The sequence below is a fragment of the Arachis stenosperma genome, chromosome 5, assembly GCF_014773155.1.
Source record: "Arachis stenosperma cultivar V10309 chromosome 5, arast.V10309.gnm1.PFL2, whole genome shotgun sequence".
NCBI classification, from domain to species: Eukaryota; Viridiplantae; Streptophyta; class Magnoliopsida; order Fabales; family Fabaceae; genus Arachis; species Arachis stenosperma.
The window spans coordinates 77,512,063-77,530,978 of NC_080381.1; the positions used below are offsets into that span (position 1 = coordinate 77,512,063).

The window sequence follows — 18,916 nt, forward strand, 5'->3', positions numbered from 1 at the left end:
ATCTGTCGGTTCTCAATCAGGTTGGAGTAGAATCCATTGATTCTTTTGCGTCTGTCACTAACGCCCAGCCTTCAGGAGTTTGAAGCTCGTCACAGTCATTCAATACCGGAATCCTACTCGGAATACCACAGACAAGGTTAGACTTTCCGGATTCCCAGGATCTTACTCGGAATACCACAGACAAGGTTAGACTTTCCGGATCCTCATGAATGCCGCCATCTATCTAGCTTATACCACGAAGATTCTGTTGGGGAATCTAAGAGATATGCGCCCGGCCTAAGGTAGAACGGAAGTGGTTGTCAATCACGCGCGTTCATAAGTGAGAATGATGATGAGTGTCACGAATCATCACATTCATCAAAGTGTTGTGCAACGTATATCTTGGAATAAGAATAAGAGAGAATTGAGTGAAAAGTAATAGTAATTGTATTGAAACTTGAGGTACAGCAGAGCTCCACACCCTTAATCTATGGTGTGTAGAAACTCCACCGTTGAAAATATATAAGTAAAAGGTTCAGGCGTGGCCGAATGGCCAGCCCCAAAAACGTGATCACAAGATTCAAAATACAATCCAGGATGAGATTATGATAGTAAAAAGTTCTATTTATAATAAACTAGCTCCTAGGGTTTACATGAGTAAGTAATTGATGCATAAATCCACTTCCGGGGCCCACTTGGTGTACGCTTGGGCTGAGCTTGATCAATCCACGAGCTGAGGCTTCTCTTCGAGTTGAACTCTGAGTTATGACGTGTTTTGGGCGTTCAACTCCGGATCATGACGTTTTTCTGGCGTTTAACTCCAGACAGCAGCATGCACTTGGCGTTCAACGCCGAGTTACGTCATCAATTTTAAAATAAAGTATGGACTATTATATATTGCTGGAAAGCTCTGGATGTCTACTTTCCAACGCCGTTGAGAGCGCGCCATTTGAAGTAGCTCCAGAAAATCCATTTTGAGTGCAGGGAGGTCAGATTCCAACAGCATCAGCAGTCCTTTTGTCAGCCTTTTTCAGAGTTTTGCTCAAGTCCCTCAATTTCAGCCAGAATTTACCTGAAATCACAGAAAAACACACAAACTCATAGTAAAGTCCAGAAATGTGAATTTAATATAAAAACTAATGAAAACATCCCTAAAAGTAGCTTGAACTTACTAAAAACTACCTAAAAACAATGCCAAAAAGCGTATAAATTATCCGCTCATCACAACACCAAACTTAAATTGTTGCTTGTCCCCAAGCAACTGAAAATCAAATAGGATAAAAAGAAGAGAATATACTATAGATTCCAAAATATCAATGAATATTAATTATAATTAGATGAGCGGGACTTGTAGCTTTTTGCTTCTGAACAGTTTTGGCATCTCACTTTTTCCTTTGAAGTTTTGAATGATTGGCTTCTCTAGGAACTTAGAGTTTCGGATATTGTTATTGACTTTCCTAGTTAAGCATGTTGATTCTTGAACACAGCTACTTATGAGTCTTGGCCGTGGCCCTAAGCACTTTGTTTTCCAGTATTACCACCAGATACATAAATGCCACAGACACATAACTGGGTGAACCTTTTCAGATTGTGACTCAGCTTTGCTAGAGTCCCCAGTTAGTGGTGTCCAGAGCTCTTAAGCACACTCTTTTGCTTTGGATCACGACTTTAACCACTCAGTCTCAAGTTTTTCACTTGGACTTTCATGACACAAGCACGTGGTTAGGGACAGCTTGGTTTAGCCGCTTAGGCCTGGATTTTATTTCCTTGGGCCCTCCTATCCATTGATGCTCAAAGCCTTGGATCCTTTTTTTACCCTTGCCTTTTGGGTTTAAGGGCTATTGGCTTTTTCTGCTTGCTTTTTCTTTTTCTTTCTATTTTTTTTTGCCAAATATTTTTTTTTCGCCATTCACTGCTTTTTCTTGCTTCAAGAATCAATTTCATGATTTTTCAGATCATCAATAACATTTTTCTTTGTTCATCATTCTTTCAAGGGCCAACAATTTTAACATTCATAAACAACAAGATCAAAAGACATATGCACTGTTCAAGCATTAATTCAGAAAACAAAAGTATTGTCACCACATCAATATAATTAAATTAAATTCAAGGATAAATTCGAAATTCATGTACTTCTTGTTCTTTTGAATTAAAACATTTTTCATTTAAGAGAGGTCAAGGATTAATGGATTTTATTCATAGCTTTACGGCATGGTTACATACTAATGATCATGAGATAAAGACACAAAACTTAGATAAACACAACATTAAAAACCGAAAAACAGAAAGAAATAAAGAACAAGGAATGAATCCACCTTTAGTGGCGTCTTCTTCTTGAAGGACCAATGATGTTCTTAAGCTCTTCTATGTCCCTTCCTTGCCTTTGTTGCTCCTCCTTCATTGCTCTTTGGTCTTCTCTTATTTTTTGGAGAATGATGGAGTGCTCATGATGTTCCACCCTTAGTTGTTCAACATTATGGCTCAAATCTTCTAAGGAAGTGTTGAGTTGTTCCCAATAGTTGTTAGGAGGAAAGTGCATCCCTTGAGGCATCTCAGGGATTTCTTGATGATGAGCTTCCTCATGCATCTCTTGAGGACCGTGAAGGGTCTCTCTTGCTTGCTCCATCCTCTTCTTGGTGATGGGCTTGTCTTCTTCAATGGAGACATCTCCTTCTATGATAACTCCAGCTGAGTAACATAGATGGCAAATAAGGTGAGGAAAAGCTAGCTGTGCCATGGGTGAGGGCTTGTCGGCTATTTTGTAGATTTCATTGGAGATGACCTCATGAACTTCTACTTCCTCTCCAATCATGATGCCATGAATCATGATGGCCCGATCCATAGTAACTTCAGATCGGTTGCTAGTAGGAATGATGGAGCGTTGAATGAACTCCAACCATCCTCTAGCTATAGGCTTGAGGTCCAGTCTTCTTAGTTGAATTGGCTTGCCTTTGGAGTCTCTCTTCCATTAAGCTCCTTCCACACAAATGTCCATAAGGACTTGGTCCAACCTTTGATCAAAGTTGACCCTTCTAGTGTAGGGGCGTTCATCTCCTTGCATCATAGGCAAGTGAAACGCCAACCTCACATTTTCCGGACTAAAATCCAAGTATTTCCCCCGAACCATTGTGAGATAATTCTTTGGACTCGGGTTCATACCTTGATCATGGTTCCTAGTGATCCATGCATTGGCATAGAACTCTTGAACCATTAAGATTCCGACTTGTTGCATGGGGTTGGTTAAGACTTTCCAACCTCTTCTTCGGACTTCATGTCGGATCTCCGGATACTCATTTTTCTTGAGCTTGAAAGGGACATCGGGGATCACCTTCTTCTTTGCCACAACATCATAAAAGTGGTCTTGATGGCTCTTGGAGATGAATCTTTCCATCTCCCATGACTCGGAGGTGGAAGCTTTTGTCTTCCCTTTTCCTTTTCTAGAGGATACTCCGGCCTTAGGTGCCATTGATGGTAATGGAAAAACAAAAAGCTTATGCTTTTACCACACCAAACTTAAAATATTGCTCACCCTCGAGCAAGAGAAGAAAGAAGAGAAGAAGAAGAAAAAGAGAATATGGTAGAGAGGAAGAGATGTAGGTTCGGCCTTGGTGAAGAAGAGGGGTTTGTGTTGTGTGAAAATGAAGTAGAATGGAAGGGTATTTATAGGGAAAGGGGGAGTGTGTATTCGGCCATTTAGGGTGGGAATGGGTGGGAAATTGGTTTTGAATTTTTGAAGGTAGGTGGGGTTTATGGGGAAGAGTGGATGGATGTGAGTGGTGAATGGGGTAATTGGGAAGAGGAATTGAGGTGATTGGTGAAGGGTTTTGGGAAAGAGTGTTTATTGGGAAGAGAGATTCAGAGATTGAAGTTGTTGGGAAGTGTGACATGGGGAAGAGTAAAATAGGATTAGGAGAGTGTAATTAGGATTAGGAGGTAAGGTGGGAATATGGTAGGTGGGGATACTGTGGGGTCCATAGATCCTGGGGTGATCCTGTGGGGTCCACAGGTCCTGAGGTGTCAAGGAATTCCATCCCTGCACCAAATAGGCATGTAAAATGCCTTTGCACACCATTATGGCGTTTAAACGCCCATTGGTGCACATTCTGGACGTTCAACGCCCATGTAAAGCATGTTTCTGGCGTTGAACGCCAGTTCCATGCTTGTTACTGGCGTTCAGCGCCAGTTTTTTCCTCTTTAGGCACATTCCTGGCGTTCAGCGCCAGAATGTTGCTTGTTTCTGGCGTTCAGCGCCAGAATGATGCTCTGTTCTGGCGTTGAACGCCAGCCAGATGCATCTTACTGGCGTTGAACGCCAGCCTGTGCGTCCTCCTGGGTGTGAATTTTTTTCTTCTGCTGTTTTTGATTCTGTTTTTAATTTTTATGATTTTTTCGTGACTCCTCATGATCATGTACCTAATAAAACACAAAATAACAACAAAATAGAATAAAATAAAATTAGATAAATAAAATTGGGTTGCCTCCCAACAAGCGCTTCTTTAATGTCAATAGCTTGACAGTGGCTCTCATGGAGCCACAAGGTGATCAGGTCAATGTTGTATAGTTGCCAACACCAAACTTAGAGTTTGGATATGGGGTCTTAACACCAAACTTAGAGTTTGGTTGTGGCCTCACAACACCAAACTTAGAGTTTGACTGTGTGGGCTCTTCTTGACTCTGAACTGAGAGAAGCTCTTCATGCTTACTCTCTTTTGTCACAGAGGGATGGCCATGTGCCTTAAGCACAAGGTAGTCCCCATTCAATTGAAGGACTAATTCACCTCTGTTGACATCTATCACAGCTCCTGCTGTGGCTAGGAAAGGTTTTCCAAGGATGATGCAATCATCCTCTTCCTTCCTAGTGTCTAAGATTATGAAATTAGCAGGGATGTAAAGGCCTTCAACCTTTACTAACACGTCCTCTACTATTCCATAAGCTTTTCTTAATGACTTGTCTGCCAGTTGTAATGAGAACAAGGCAGGTTGTACCTCAATGATCCCCAGCTTCTCCATTACAGAGAGTGGCATAAGATTTATCCCTGACCCCAGATCACACAGAGCTTTTTCAAAGATCATGGTGCCTATGGTACAAGGTATTAAGAATTTGCCAGGATCTTGTTTCTTTTGAGGTAGAATTTTCTGAATCCAAGTATCCAGTTCATTAATGAGCAAGGGAGGTTCACTTTCCCAAGTCTCATTACCAAATAGCTTGGCATTCAGCTTCATGATAGCTCCTAAATATTGAGCAACTTGCTCTCTAGTCACATCTTCATCCTCTTCAGAGGATGAATAGTCTTCAGAGTTCATGAATGGCAGAAGGAGATTTAATGGAATCTCTATGGTCTCTATATGAGCCTCAGATTCCTTTGGATCCTTAATAGGAAACTTCTTCTTGCTTGAGGGACGTCTCAGGAGGTCTTTCTCACTAGGATTTTCGTCCTCCTCCTCCCTTGTGCATTCGGCCATGTTGATTACATCAATGGCCTTGCACTCTCCTTTTGGATTCTCTTCTGTATTGCTTGGGAGAATATTGGAAGGAGTTTCAATGACTTTCTTACTCAGCTGGCCCACTTGTGCCTCCAGATTTCTGATGGAGGATCTTGTTTCACTCATGAAACTGAAAGTGGCCTTTGACAGATCAGAGACTATATTGGCTAAATTAGAAGTGTTTTGTTCAGAATTCTCTGTCTGTTGCTGAGAAGATGATGGATATGGCTTGCTATTGCTCAGCCTATTACGTCCACCATTGTTAAAGCCTTGTTGAGGCTTTTGTTGATCCTTCCATGAGAAATTTGGATGATTTCTCCATGATGAGTTATAGGTGTTTCCATAAGGTTCACCCATGTAATTAACCTCTGCCATGGCAGGGTTCTCAGGATCATAAGCTTCTTCAGAAGCTGCCTCTCTAGTACTGTTGGATGCATGTTGCCATCCATTCAGATTTTGAGAGATCATGTTGACCTGTTGAGTCAACACTTTGTTCTGAGCCAGTATGGCATTTAGAGTATCAATTTCAAGAACTCCTTTCTTCTGAGGCATCCCATTATTCACGGAATTCCTCTCAGAAGTGTACATGAATTGGTTGTTTGCAACCATATCAATGAGTTCTTGAGCCTCTTCAGGCGTTTTCTTCAGGTGAATAGATCCACCTGCAGAATGGTCCAATGACATTTTTGAAAATTCAGATAGACCATAATAGAATATATCCAATATGGTCCATTCTGAAAACATGTCAGATGGACATCTTTTGGTCAGCTGCTTGTATCTTTCCCAAGCTTCATAGAGGGATTCACCATCTTTTTGCTTGAAGGTTTGAACATCCACTCTCAGCTTGCTCAGCTTTTGAGGAAGAAAGAATTTATCCAAGAAGGCAGTGACCAGCTTATCCCAGGAGTCCAGGATATCCTTAGGTTGTGAATCCAACCATATTCTAGCTCTGTCTCTTACAGCAAAAGGGAAAAGCATGACTCTGTAGACTTCAGGATCAACTCCATTCGTCTTTACAGTCTCACAGATCTGCAAGAACTCAGTTAGAAACTGATAAGGATCTTCAGATGAAAGTCCATAAAATTTGCAGTTTTGTTGCATTAAAGCAACTAGCTGAGGTTTCAGCTCAAAATTATTGGCTCCAATGGCAGGAATGGAGATGCTTCTTCCATCAAACTTGGACGTTGGCTTTGTGAAGTCACCAAGCATTCTCCTTGCATTATTATTATTTTCGGCTGCCATCTCCTTCTCTTGTTCGAAAATTTCTGAAAGGCTGTTTCTGGATTGTTTTAATTTAGCTTCTCTTAATTTTCTCTTCAAAGTCCTTTCAGGTTCTGGATCAATTTCAACAAGAGTGCCTTTATCCCTGTTCCTGCTCATATGAAAGAGAAGAAAACAAGAAAAGAAAGAGGAATCCTCTATGTCACAGTATAGAGATTCCTTTATGTTAGTAGAAGAAGAAGGGGGTAGAAGAGTGAAGAAGGATGGATTCGGATTTTTGGATGAAGAGAGAGGTGAAGAGAAGTGTTAGTAATTAAATAATTAAATAGAAGAAGAAAAGAAAAGAGAAATTTCGAAAATAATTTTAAAAAGGGGTTAGTGATTTTCGAAAATTAGAGATAAAATATAATTGAAATTGAAATTTGAAACAATTAATTAATTAAAAAAATAGTTTTTGAAAAAGAGAAAGGTATTTTCAAAAATTGAAGAGGGAAAAGTAGTTAGGTGGTTTTGAAAAAGATAAGAAACAAACAAAAAGTTAGTTAGTTGATTGAAAAAGATTTGAAATCAAATTTTAAAAAGATAAGAAGATAAGAAGTTAGATAAGATATTTTGAAATCAAATTTTGAAAAAGATAAGATAAGAGATAAAAAGAATTAATTTAAAAATTTGAAATTACTTACTTCACTAACAAGAAACTGCAAGATAAGATTCTAGAACTTAAAGATTGAACCTTTCTTAACAAGAAAGTAACAAACTTCAAATTTTTGAATCAATCACATTAATTATTAGTGAATTTTCGAAAATATGATATAAAGATAAGAAAAAGATTTTGAAAATATTTTGAAAAATATTTTTGAAATTTTCGAAAGATAGAAAAAAGATGAAAAAGATATGATTTTTGAAAAAGATTTTGAAAAGATAAGATTTTTAAAATTGAAATTTTGACTTGACTTGTAAGAAACAACAAATTTTGAAAATTTTTGACCAAGTCAACCCAAAATTTCGAAAATTTGGAGAGAAATAAGGAAAAGATATATATATATATATTTTTTTATTTTTGAATTTTTAATTATGAGAGAGAAAAACAACAAAAATACTCAATGCATGAAATTTTTAGATCAAAACAATGAATGCATGCAAGAATTCTATGAATGTCAAGATGAACACCAAGAACACTTTGAAGATCATGATGAACATCAAGAACATAATTTTGAAAAATTTTTGATGCAAAGAAAACATGCAAGACACCAAACTTAGAAATTTTTAATGCTTGGAAAACATGAATGCAAAGATGCACATGAAAAACAAGAAACAACACAAAACAAGAAATCATCAAGATCAAACAAGAAGACTTGTCAAGAACAACTTGAAGATCATGAAGAACACTATGAATGCATGGAATTTTGAAAAATGCAAGAAAATTTTTTTAAAGCATGCAATTGACACCAAACTTGAAAATTGACTCAAGATTCAAACAAGAAACACAAAATATTTTTTATTTTTGTGATTTTCTAATTTTTTTTAGATTTTTATTAATTTTTTTCGAAAATAAAGTTTGGAAAAACGAAAAATAAAAGAAAAATTTTGAAAAAGATTTTTGAAAAGAAAATTACCTAATCTGAGCAACAAGATGAACCGTCAGTTGTCCATACTCGAACAATCCCCGGCAACAGCGGCAAAAACTTGGTGGACGAAATTGTGATCCATATTCTTTTGTACTTGTATGAAATCATTATTATGGCACCGGTTGAATTCACAACTCCGTTCAACTAACCAGCAAGTGTACTGGGTCGTCCAAGTAATAAACCTTACGTGAGTAAGGGTCGATCCCACAGAGATTGTTGGTATGAAGCAAGCTATGGTCACCTTGTAAATCTCAGTTAGGCAGATTAAATTGGTTTATGGTTTCGAAAATTAATAATAAAAAAAGAAAATAAAAAGGGATAGAAATACTTATGTAAATCAATAGTGGAAATTTCAGATAGGCGTATGGAGATGCTGTGCTCCTCTTGAAACTCTACTTCACTACTCGCTCTTCCTTCAATCCTTCTTACTCCTTTCCATGGCAAGCTGTATGTAGGGCATCACTATCATCAATGGCTACTTTCAATCCTCTCGGGAAAATGGTCCTATGCGCTGTCACTGCACGGCTAATCGTCTGGAGGCATCACCCTTGGTTGATAGCTACATCCCATCCTCTCAGTGAAAATGGTCCAAATGCTCTGTCACAGCACGGCTAATCATCTGTCGGTTCTCAATCAGGTTGGAGTAGAATCCATTGATTCTTTTGCGTCTGTCACTAACGCCCAGCCTTCAGGAGTTTGAAGCTCGTCATAGTCATTCAATACCGGAATCCTACTCGGAATACCACAGACAAGGTTAGACTTTCCGGATTCCCAGGATCCTACTCGGAATACCACAAACAAGGTTAGACTTTTCGGATCCTCATGAATGCATCTATCTAGCTTATACCACGAAGATTCTGTTGGGGAATCTAAGAGATATGCGCCCGGCCTAAGGTAGAACGGAAGTGGTTGTCAATCACGCGCGTTCATAAGTGAGAATGATGATGAGTGTCACGGATCATCACATTCGTCAAAGTGTTGTACAACGTATATCTTGGAATAAGAATAAGAGAGAATTGAGTGAAAAGTAATAGTAATTGTATTGAAACTTGAGGTACAGCAGAGCTCCACACCCTTAATCTATGGTGTGCAGAAACTCCACCGTTGAAAATACATAAGTAAAAGTTTCAGGCATGGCCGAATGGCCAGCCCCCAAAACGTGATCACAAGATTCAAAATACAATCCAGGATGAGATTATGATAGTAAAAAGTTCTATTTATAATAAACTAGCTCCTAGGGTTTACATGAGTAAGTAATTGATGCATAAATCCACTTCCGGGGCCCACTTGGTGTATGCTTGGGCTGAGCTTGATCAATCCACGAGCTGAGGCTTCTCTTGGAGTTGAACTCCGAGTTATGACGTGTTTTGGGCGTTCAACTCCGGATCATGACGTTTTTCTGGCGTTTAACTCCAGACAGCAGCATGTACTTGGCGTTCAACGCCAAGTTACGTCGTCAATTTCCGAATAAAGTATGGACTATTATATATTTCTGGAAAGCTCTGAATGTCTACTTGCCAACGCCGTTGAGAGCGCGCCATTTGGAGTTCTGTAGCTCCAGAAAATCCATTTTGAGTGCAGGGAGGTCAGATTCCAACAGCATCAGCAGTCCTTTTGTCAGCCTTTTTCAGAGTTTTGCTCAAGTCCCTCAATTTCAGCCAGAAATTACCTGAAATCACAGAAAAACACACAAACTCATAGTAAAGTCCAGAAATGTGAATTTAACATAAAAACTAATGAAAACATCCCTAAAAGTAGCTTGAACTTACTAAAAACTACCGAAAAACAATGCCAAAAAGCGTATAAATTATCCGCTCATCAGTGGTAAAGGAGTGCAACATGGATTATGAGAGAGTCGGAGCTGAATGGAAGTTGAAACTGCAAGAATTAGAGAGCCTTCGCCTAGAAGCTTATGAGAAATCCAAGCTGTATAAAGAGAAGGTGAAGGTTGTGCATGACAAGAGCATTAAGAAAAGAGAATTCCAACCTGGGGACTTAGTCCTACTTTACAACTCCAAAATGCGACTCATGCCAGGCAAGCTGAGATCCAGATGGGATGGTCCCTATCGAGAAGAGAAGGTGGAACCATATGGAGTCTTTCACTTGAGCCATCCTTCAAGCTCTGAACTTATCAAGGTCAATGGACATCGCTTGAAGTTATTCCATGGCAAAAAGATGGCGAAAAACCAGGAACTAGAGATCTTCCTCTTGGAAGATCCGCCCACAACAAAAGACTGAGCTAGTGGAGCGTCCAACTTAAGGACGTTAAAGCAAAGTGCTGGGTGGGAGATAACCCACCATGGTATGATCGTTCCTCCCCTTCTCCTTACCTTCCTTCGTCAATAACTCTTCTCAGTATTAATGCCTATATTCTGCATCTCATTTGCATATTGCATATTGCATAAAAGAAAAGAGGTGCTAAGGCATGTGACGTGCCAGCGTCGTTGACTCGCTCGCGTCATTGTGCCTTCGAAGCATTAATGAAAAGGAACAGAGAGTTGCGCAGGTATGTGGCTGGAGGTGTGCCCCTGGCACCATTTGATCCACGTGACCGCGTGGATGACGCAATTGCGTCATTCGTAACAAGGCCTCCCCAGGCGCCCGTGACAACCACGCAAACGCGTGGCTCTGCAATTCGACGTAAAAGGGTGTATGGCAGTGAGTTGCACTGGAGCTGGGCTGCACTTGTGATAGTCGCACAAGCCCTGCCACGCGAACGCATGCTCCACGCGTCCGCGCCGTTTTTCCAATCTAGCCATCCATGCGATCGCGTCAACCACGCAACCGCGTCACTCTGAAATTTGGCAAAAATATGTTTCACACAGAGAGTTGTGCGAGCACGAAGCTGCCCTCGCACCCTTAGCGCAAATTATGTCACGCGTCCGCGTGACCGACGCATTTGCGTTATTTCCTTCAAGGGTTCTCCACACGACCGCGTGCACCGTGCGTCCACGTCGCTTACGCCGCCCAACTCATTCAAATCTACCAGATTTTCTTATCTTTTCTCACCCCAATCTTATTTCTTTTCCCCCCTTCCTTCTTTCTCCCTTCTCTCCTCCTTCTTCCTCCCTTCTACCCCCTCTTTCAAACCACCATTATCAAGGTTTTTCTTTTCTTTTCCTCTCCCTACTATTTCATTCTTCTTCTTATTTTCATGTTTTCTTTTTCTTTCTCTTCTACTTTCTTTATCCATGTTTTCTTTTTCTTTCCTCTTCCTCCTATTGGTGTTGGAGATTTATTTGGGTCATTATTTTTATATGTTGGTTGTGAATTGTTTAGGACTTGTTTAATAGTTATATATTATTTTTATAGGGTTACTTGCATGTTCAAAATTAATATTTTCCATACCTTATCTAACATGCATGCTATGTGTCTGTGAAAATGCGCATATGGCATTTTGCACTATTTTTGGATTTCTTTCAATCTACTACTCTAATTGCCTGCTTTTCACAAAGTCCTTTTTTATATTTTATTAATTAAATATAATTGTTATTACAAATATATTGTTAGTTTGGACGGCTTGGTAATCTAACTTGGACATTGAATGCTTGATCTATGCTACTCATGCCCTTGCCGGCATGCCAATAAACACCTTGCATTTAACTGTCATTACATGCACTTGCTATATTTCTGTTGTTGATTTGTCACATGTAGTCATGACCATATGTTCACATCATTATCCCCTCCTGTGCATTGATTACCACCTTTCCCATTCTTTTCCTTGCTATAACCCTTAAAATATTCATGTCTTTACTCGTTTCCTTTCAGGATGGCCACCAAGAAAGGCAAGGAGAAAGCTACCCCTAAATCCACAACAAGAAAAGGAACTAAAAGAGCATTAGTGGCAGAGCCATCTTCAACTGCAGTTAAGCCCTCAACAAAAAGAATTAAAAGGATTATAAAGGTCGATGAAAAGGAGAAAGCCTTCCCAGCAAAGGACACTGCACGATTTCCCAATCGTTATTGTGAGCAGATGTTTCCCATTCTGGCTGCTCGGAATTACAACAATGAACACCTTCTTATCCTTCCACCTCGTATTGCCGAATTTGTTGAGCCGCAGATTGCACAAAGACATTGGGGATTCCTACAAAGACAACCACGACAGATTAATCTTTCTTGGGTAGTTGAGTTCTACTCCAATCTCCACCTGCCAACCCTATAGTCTATTTATGTCCGTCAGAAGCAAGTCCCCATTACAGAAGAGGCCATTCAGCGAGCCTTAGATCTTTCCCCTGCTCCAAAAGGATTGGACGCATTTCAAGAAGCCGCACTCAAGTGCCAGGCGTACAAATTTGACTGGGACGCTGTTCTTAGAGTTATCGCACAATCTGGCAACAAATGGATTTTTGGAAACCATCGTTCCCGTCCTAAGGGAATATCGGCTTCAGCACTCACCTTAGAGGCTCACGTATGGGCACAGATTATGTCCCATTACGTCTTTCTGAGCACTCATGAGTCTTCCTTCACTGCAGACATGGCCGTTCTACTATGGTGCATCCTCATAGACCAGCCTCTAAATCTACCAAGACACATCCGGAATGCTATAGGACACGTGCAAATTGCGAGCAACCAACCTAACGGGAGATATCTCAGGCCACCACTAGCCACTACCAGCCAGTCAGCAAAACATGCTGCAGACACTCCACCTTCTACTTGTCAGCTACTGCATCAAATACTGGAGAGGTTGGACTAGCAAGACCAGAAAGCAAAGCTACGAGAGCGCCGCAACCACCGCCATTTCAAATACCTCAAGTGTTTGATAAAATGCTTGGTTGGATTCTAGAGTAGATTTTTATCCTTTTGGCTTTAGTTGAGTAATTGGTGACACTTGAGTTATCAAACTCCTTTGTTGATGGATAATTGTTATGTTTGCTAGTTGACTTGAATTCCACTAACTCTAGTCTTTCCATAGGAATTGACTAGGACCTGGGAAATCAAATTGATTTATCCACTTGACATACCTTCATAGTTAGAGGTTGACCAAGTGGGAGCAATGAACAATTCTCATCACAATCGATAAGGATAACTAGGATAGGACATCCAGTTCTCATACCTTGCCAAGAGCTTTTATAGTTATTAGTTTATTCCCTTTGCAATTTACTTCTCTTGTTTCCTATCCAAAACCCTAAAACACACTTTTCTATAACGAATTATAAGCACACCTCCCTGCAATTCCTTGAGAGACGACCCGAGGTTTGAATACTTCGATTATTAGTTTTATTAGGGTTTGTTACTTGTGACAACCAAGTTTTTGTACAAAAAGATTCTTGTTGGTTTAGAAGCTATACCTGCAACGAGAATATATTTTTGAATTCTAGACCACGCAAATATCCATTCGTCATCCGACCTTCTCAAACTCTCTTTCTTTATCTTTTTGTTTTGACAAAACCTGGGATAGCTAAGAAGAAGGTTTCTTGGATTTCTTTCCGGGCTGCCCAGGGGAAGAAAGTATTTTCCATGTATGATGAGTCTTTTAGGGACTTTAATAACTTCTATTTCAAGGTCCGAGCTGTTGAAGGAGCTCGGCCTTTCTTTTTAGACCAAAATAATTAACCTGCCTTCCTTTTATGCTGGCAAAAAAATATGGTAGTGTCTAGGTATTCGTGGGAAATGTTAGATGAGGTTGAGCGGGCCTTTGTGCACGTGTTGGAGGAGAATCGGGGGTAACCTCCCCATCTCGACATGAAGAAGTTTTTAGGGGATCCCTCACTTCTCCGAGCTGAATTGGTTAGTTTGCCGATTTCTTTGCTGGCTTTTTCTCTTTGTTTTATTTGTTTGTTTTGTCAGTCCATTCCTTTCTTATTTGCAATTCTGGTTTTTGCTGTATTTTCAAAGATGGTAAAGACTACAGATTCCATGAAGGCTTTTAAGAAGGCCAGGAAAGCTACAGCTGCTCAGAACATCTCGGCCAAAGCTGCGGGGGAAGGATATTCTCAGGTCCCCCCTAAAAAGCCGATCTCAAGCGTTTCTAGGTCGAGAAAGGTTATCCCTACTCCTCAGGTCCATTTGGTTGATCCTCCCCAATCAACTTCTGGTGCTACCTCTTCTCCTACTGGCGGTCCTCCACCAAAAAGGCAAAAAACGGTTGAACCCTTTGATTTGGATGCCCCCGACTTTGACGCTGTGGGGTTTGTTGATAACCAAATTGCTCCCTATGGCCGACTTCCCATTGACGATGCGTCCATTTTTCACCACCTAGACTTCATTACTAGTAGTAGCATACAGATGGCTCTTATGGGTGCTGCAATGTTCTGTACAATTTAGGACTCTCCGGTTCATGCAACGAAGGCTTTTTTGTAGGATGCTAAGTCGGATTTTAACAGGATCAAAGGGCTAAAGGATGAACTGGATGCAAAGGTGGTAAAGTTGGAGCTGGATGCTGAAAATGAGAAGTCCGGTGCTACTACTGCTGAGGCTGCTGTGAATCTGGCCGAGGAGACGGCGAAGAAGTATAAGGAGAGCTATGTGCATACTTATGGCGAGCTGTTAGAGACCAGGGAGAGATTGGAGTCGGCCCATGCTGATTATGCCGAACATTAGAGCCATCTTGTGGGTAGTGTCACTGCTGCCTATGAAAATTTGAAGGCCCAGGTCCGAATTCTTGCCCCCGAGCTCGACCTGACTCTCTTTAGTCTCGACAACATTATTAAGGATGGGAAGATCATTTTGGCCCCAGATGATGATGAAGAGGAAGATCCTCCTCTAGCACCGTCGGTTAAAGCTTTTGCCACCACTACTTCTTCCACCCCTGCCACTGAGATCGGCCTTCCTGAGTCAGATCCTGACGTTCAAGTTTTAAATCATGAGGATGGGACTGTGGATGCAACCCCTTTGAATGTCATTCCTCCTTCTGCTCAGGATGTGGCTACGAAGAAGACTTCGGACCCTTTGTGACTTCTGATATATTTGTGTAGCCCGACTTGTGGGCTTTTGAACTTTTTATTCTCGTAACTATGACATGTGTTGACTTCTTTAACATTCGGTTGCTTTTCTTTAGCAACTTTATTTAGAAAAAACAAATGCTTTTAAACTCTTGAGGTCGACTTTTAGGTGACCTTCTGAGTCTTCATTATAGCAGCTTTGTTTCTTTTGCTATGTTTGTTTGCAACTTTTGGTACTTCCAGGAATCTTTAAAGTGTTGGGGTTTTGCTATCCGACCTCTTTGTTGACTGCCCTTTGCCCAAGTCGAAGTGACCTTTTAAGGTTAACTTTGCTCGACTATTCTTTTAGTATTCTCATAGAACACTTTTGAACCTATTTAGGCGAGGTCCTGGCTTTTTGGGTCGAGCTGTGTCCCTTCTAGCGCACGTCCTTTGTTAGTCCGACTTCTTTCGTCGATCCTTCTCGAGTTATTTTTAGTAATCTATTTTTAATCAAGGCTGGCCAGGCCTCTTTTTATGGATTACTTTTTATAACTTTGTCGCTTTGATCAGTCTAGTCTGACTTCTTCTAGTCGGTCCTTTATAAGTTATTTCTAGTAATCCAGTTTTACTCAAACCTCGTCAGGCCTTTTCCTATGGATTACTTTTTATAAATTTTTGTCGCTTTGGTCGATTGGTCCGACTTCTTCATGTTGGTCCGTTCTAAGTTATTTTTAGCAATCCATTTTACTCAGACCTCGTCATGCCTCTTTCTATGGATTATTTTTTATAACTCTTATCACTTTTGTCGATTGGTCTGACTTCTTCATGTCGGTCCATCCTAAGTTATTTTTAGCAATCCATTTTTTCTTAGACCTCGTCAGGCCTCTTTCTATGGATTACTTTTTATAACTTCTTGCATTAATCTGATTTTATCGCTTTTTCATTTGCCGATTTTGTAGAAATAGGGCGGTGAGTTTGGTTCTCACTTGACCGACCTTGTCGAAGTCTGGCGATGAATTTGGTTTTCACCTTGCCGACTTTTGTCGATATTTGGACGATGAATTTGATTTTCATCGTGGTCGGGTGGTGAATTTGTTTTCATCTTGCCGACCTGTAGCTTCGTAATCGGGCGATGAATTTTTGCATTCAGATTTAATGCGTCTTGGTAGAGAGGCTTTGTAGAGAATCTAGAAAGTTTTATTGAAATAGAAAAATAGACATATAGCGAAAAATATATACATGTGGGTGTTAACCCTTCCAAGTCAGGTAATTTTGCACATCTTGGCTTGGTGCCTCGTTATAAAACCTTTTTTAGGAAAAAGAGTGCACCTTATCCTAAGATCTTTTATTACCCCCTAATTATAATATCTTCTTAGGTTGCAGGCGTGCCATGACCATGGTAGCTCTCGCCCCTCGAGTTCGGACACCCTGTAGTAGCCTTTTCCTAGTACCTCTGTAACTCGGTAGGGCCCTTTCCAGTTAGCTGCTAGTTTTCCTTCTCCTGGTCGACCTGTTCTGATGTCATTTCGGATTAGGATGAGATCGTTGTTGGTGAAACTTCGCCGAACTACTTTCTGATTGTATCTTGAGGCCATTCGACGTTTTAACATTTCCTTCCTGATCCAAGCTCTCTCTCGGGTTTTTAGAAGTAGGTCGAGCTCTTCCCTTTGGTTTTGGGAGTTGACCTCTTCGTTGTAGTGGATCATTCTGGGGGATCATTCCTCAATTTCTACTGGATCATTGCCTCCATTCCATAAGCCAATTGAAAGGGTGATTCCCTCATTCTGGAGTGTGAAGTTGTCCGATATGCCCATAGGACTTGTGGGAGCTCTTCAGCCCATGCTCCCTTTGCGTCCTGTGGTCTTCATTTTAGCCCGGCTAGTATGACTTTGTTGGAAGCTTCTGCTTATCCATTAGCCTGGGGGTGTTCTACGGATGTGAATTGGTGCTTTATTTTCAAGTCAGCTATCAACATCCTGAAACCCGCATCTGTGAATTGCGTGACATTGTCTATGGTGATGGAATGGGGAACCCCAAACCTTGTAACAATATTTATGTATAAGAATTTTTGACTTCTTTGAGCAGTGGTATTAGCTAGAGGCTCTGCCTCGATCCATTTTGTAAAGTAATCCACCCCTACAATAAGGAACTTGACTTGTCCCGATCCTTGGGGAAAGGGTCCTAGGAGGTCGAGTCCCCATCTTGCGAATGGCCAAGGTGATGTTATGCAGATGAGCTCCTCTGGTTGGGCGATGTAGAAGTTAGCATATTTTTGGCATAGTGGGCATGTCTTAATGAACTCGGTTGCTTCTTTCTATAAGGTCGGCCAAAAGAACCCTTGGAGTACCTTTTTAGAGAGAGCTCGTGCTCCGAGGTGATTGCCACACATGCTGCTGTGTACTTCTTCCAAAACCTCCTTTGTGTTGGAGGTCGGCACACATTTTAAGAGGTCGCCCCTTTCTAAGAGGTCGGTCATGGGGAAACCTGCTAAGAGGTCGGCCAACCAGATCCTTTATAGCTCGAACCCGGTACTTTTGAAATCCTAGAAGGCTTGCTCGCACTCTAGTGTCCATTCAGACCTCTTTCGTTTCCTTAGTATGGTGTAAAAGGGAGAGATCTTATGGCCGATCTGGCTAGAAACCTAGACAAGGCTGCCAGTCTTCCGTTGAGCTGCTGTACTTCTTTGACGCAGGTTGAACTTTTCATGTCGAGTATAGCCCAGCATTTATCCGAATTTGCCTCAATTCCTCGTTATGTTAACATGAAACCCAGGAATTTGCCAGCTTCTACTGCAAAGGTGCACTTTGCAGGGTTAAGTCGCATGCCATGCTTTCTTATGGTATCGAACACTTGGGCGTGGTCAAACAGTAATGACTCCTCACTTTGTGTGTTTTACCAACATGTCATCCACATATACCTCCATGAGTATCCCGATATGGTCTGCGAAGACATTGTTCATTAATCTTTGGTAGGTAGCTCCTGCATTTTTTAGTCCGAATGGCATGACCACATAACAGTAGTTTGCTTTTGGGGTTAGGAATGAGGTCTTTTCTTGATAAGGTGAATACATTGGGATTTTATTATCTCCCAAATAAGCATCCATGAAAGAGAGGTACTTGTATCCAGAGGAGGCGTCCACTAGAGTGTCTATGCTTGGAAGTGGATAGGGATCCATTGGGCAGGCTTTATTGAGGTCGGTGTAATCAATGCACATCGGCCATTTCCCATTTTACTTTTTCACCAAGACAATGTTGGCTAGCCATAGTGGGTACTTGACTTCTCTTATGAATTCTGCCTCTAGTAGAGCTTGTACCTGTTCTTCCACAGCTTGGGATCTTTCCAGTCTGAGCTTCCTATGCTTCTGCTGTACTGGCCGAGATCCTGGGTATACTGCCAGTTTATGGCACATTATCTTGGGGTCTATATCCAGCATGTCTGTGGCCTTCCATGCGAAGAGGTCGACATTATTCCTTAAGAACTGTATCAGGGGCTCCTTTACATCTTTCTATAGGGTTGCCCCAATATTTGTTGTTTTGTCTAGGGTATCTCCGATCTGGACTTTTTCTATCTCGCCCTCAGGTTGTGGATGAAGTTCTTTCCGACCTCGAACTCCCCCGAGTTCAATAGTGTTAATTTCTTCTCCTTTACCTTCAAGGTTCAGATATTCGTTGTAACAGCGTCGCGCAATTTTCTAGTTTCCTTTTATCGTGGCTATCCCTTATAGAGTTTGGAACTTCATGC

At 40.9% G+C, this 18,916-nt stretch overlaps 1 protein-coding gene across 1 annotated transcript; it reads left to right on the forward strand.

Moving 5' to 3' along the window:
• The first annotated feature begins 10,151 nt into the window (after nt 1-10,151).
• LOC130980918 (uncharacterized) lies at nt 10,152-10,550 on the forward strand. Its single transcript, XM_057904560.1, has one exon. It carries the CDS (start codon nt 10,152-10,154, stop codon nt 10,548-10,550), a length of 399 nt encoding a protein of 132 aa, XP_057760543.1.
• Nucleotides 10,551-18,916: the final 8,366 nt, after the last annotated feature.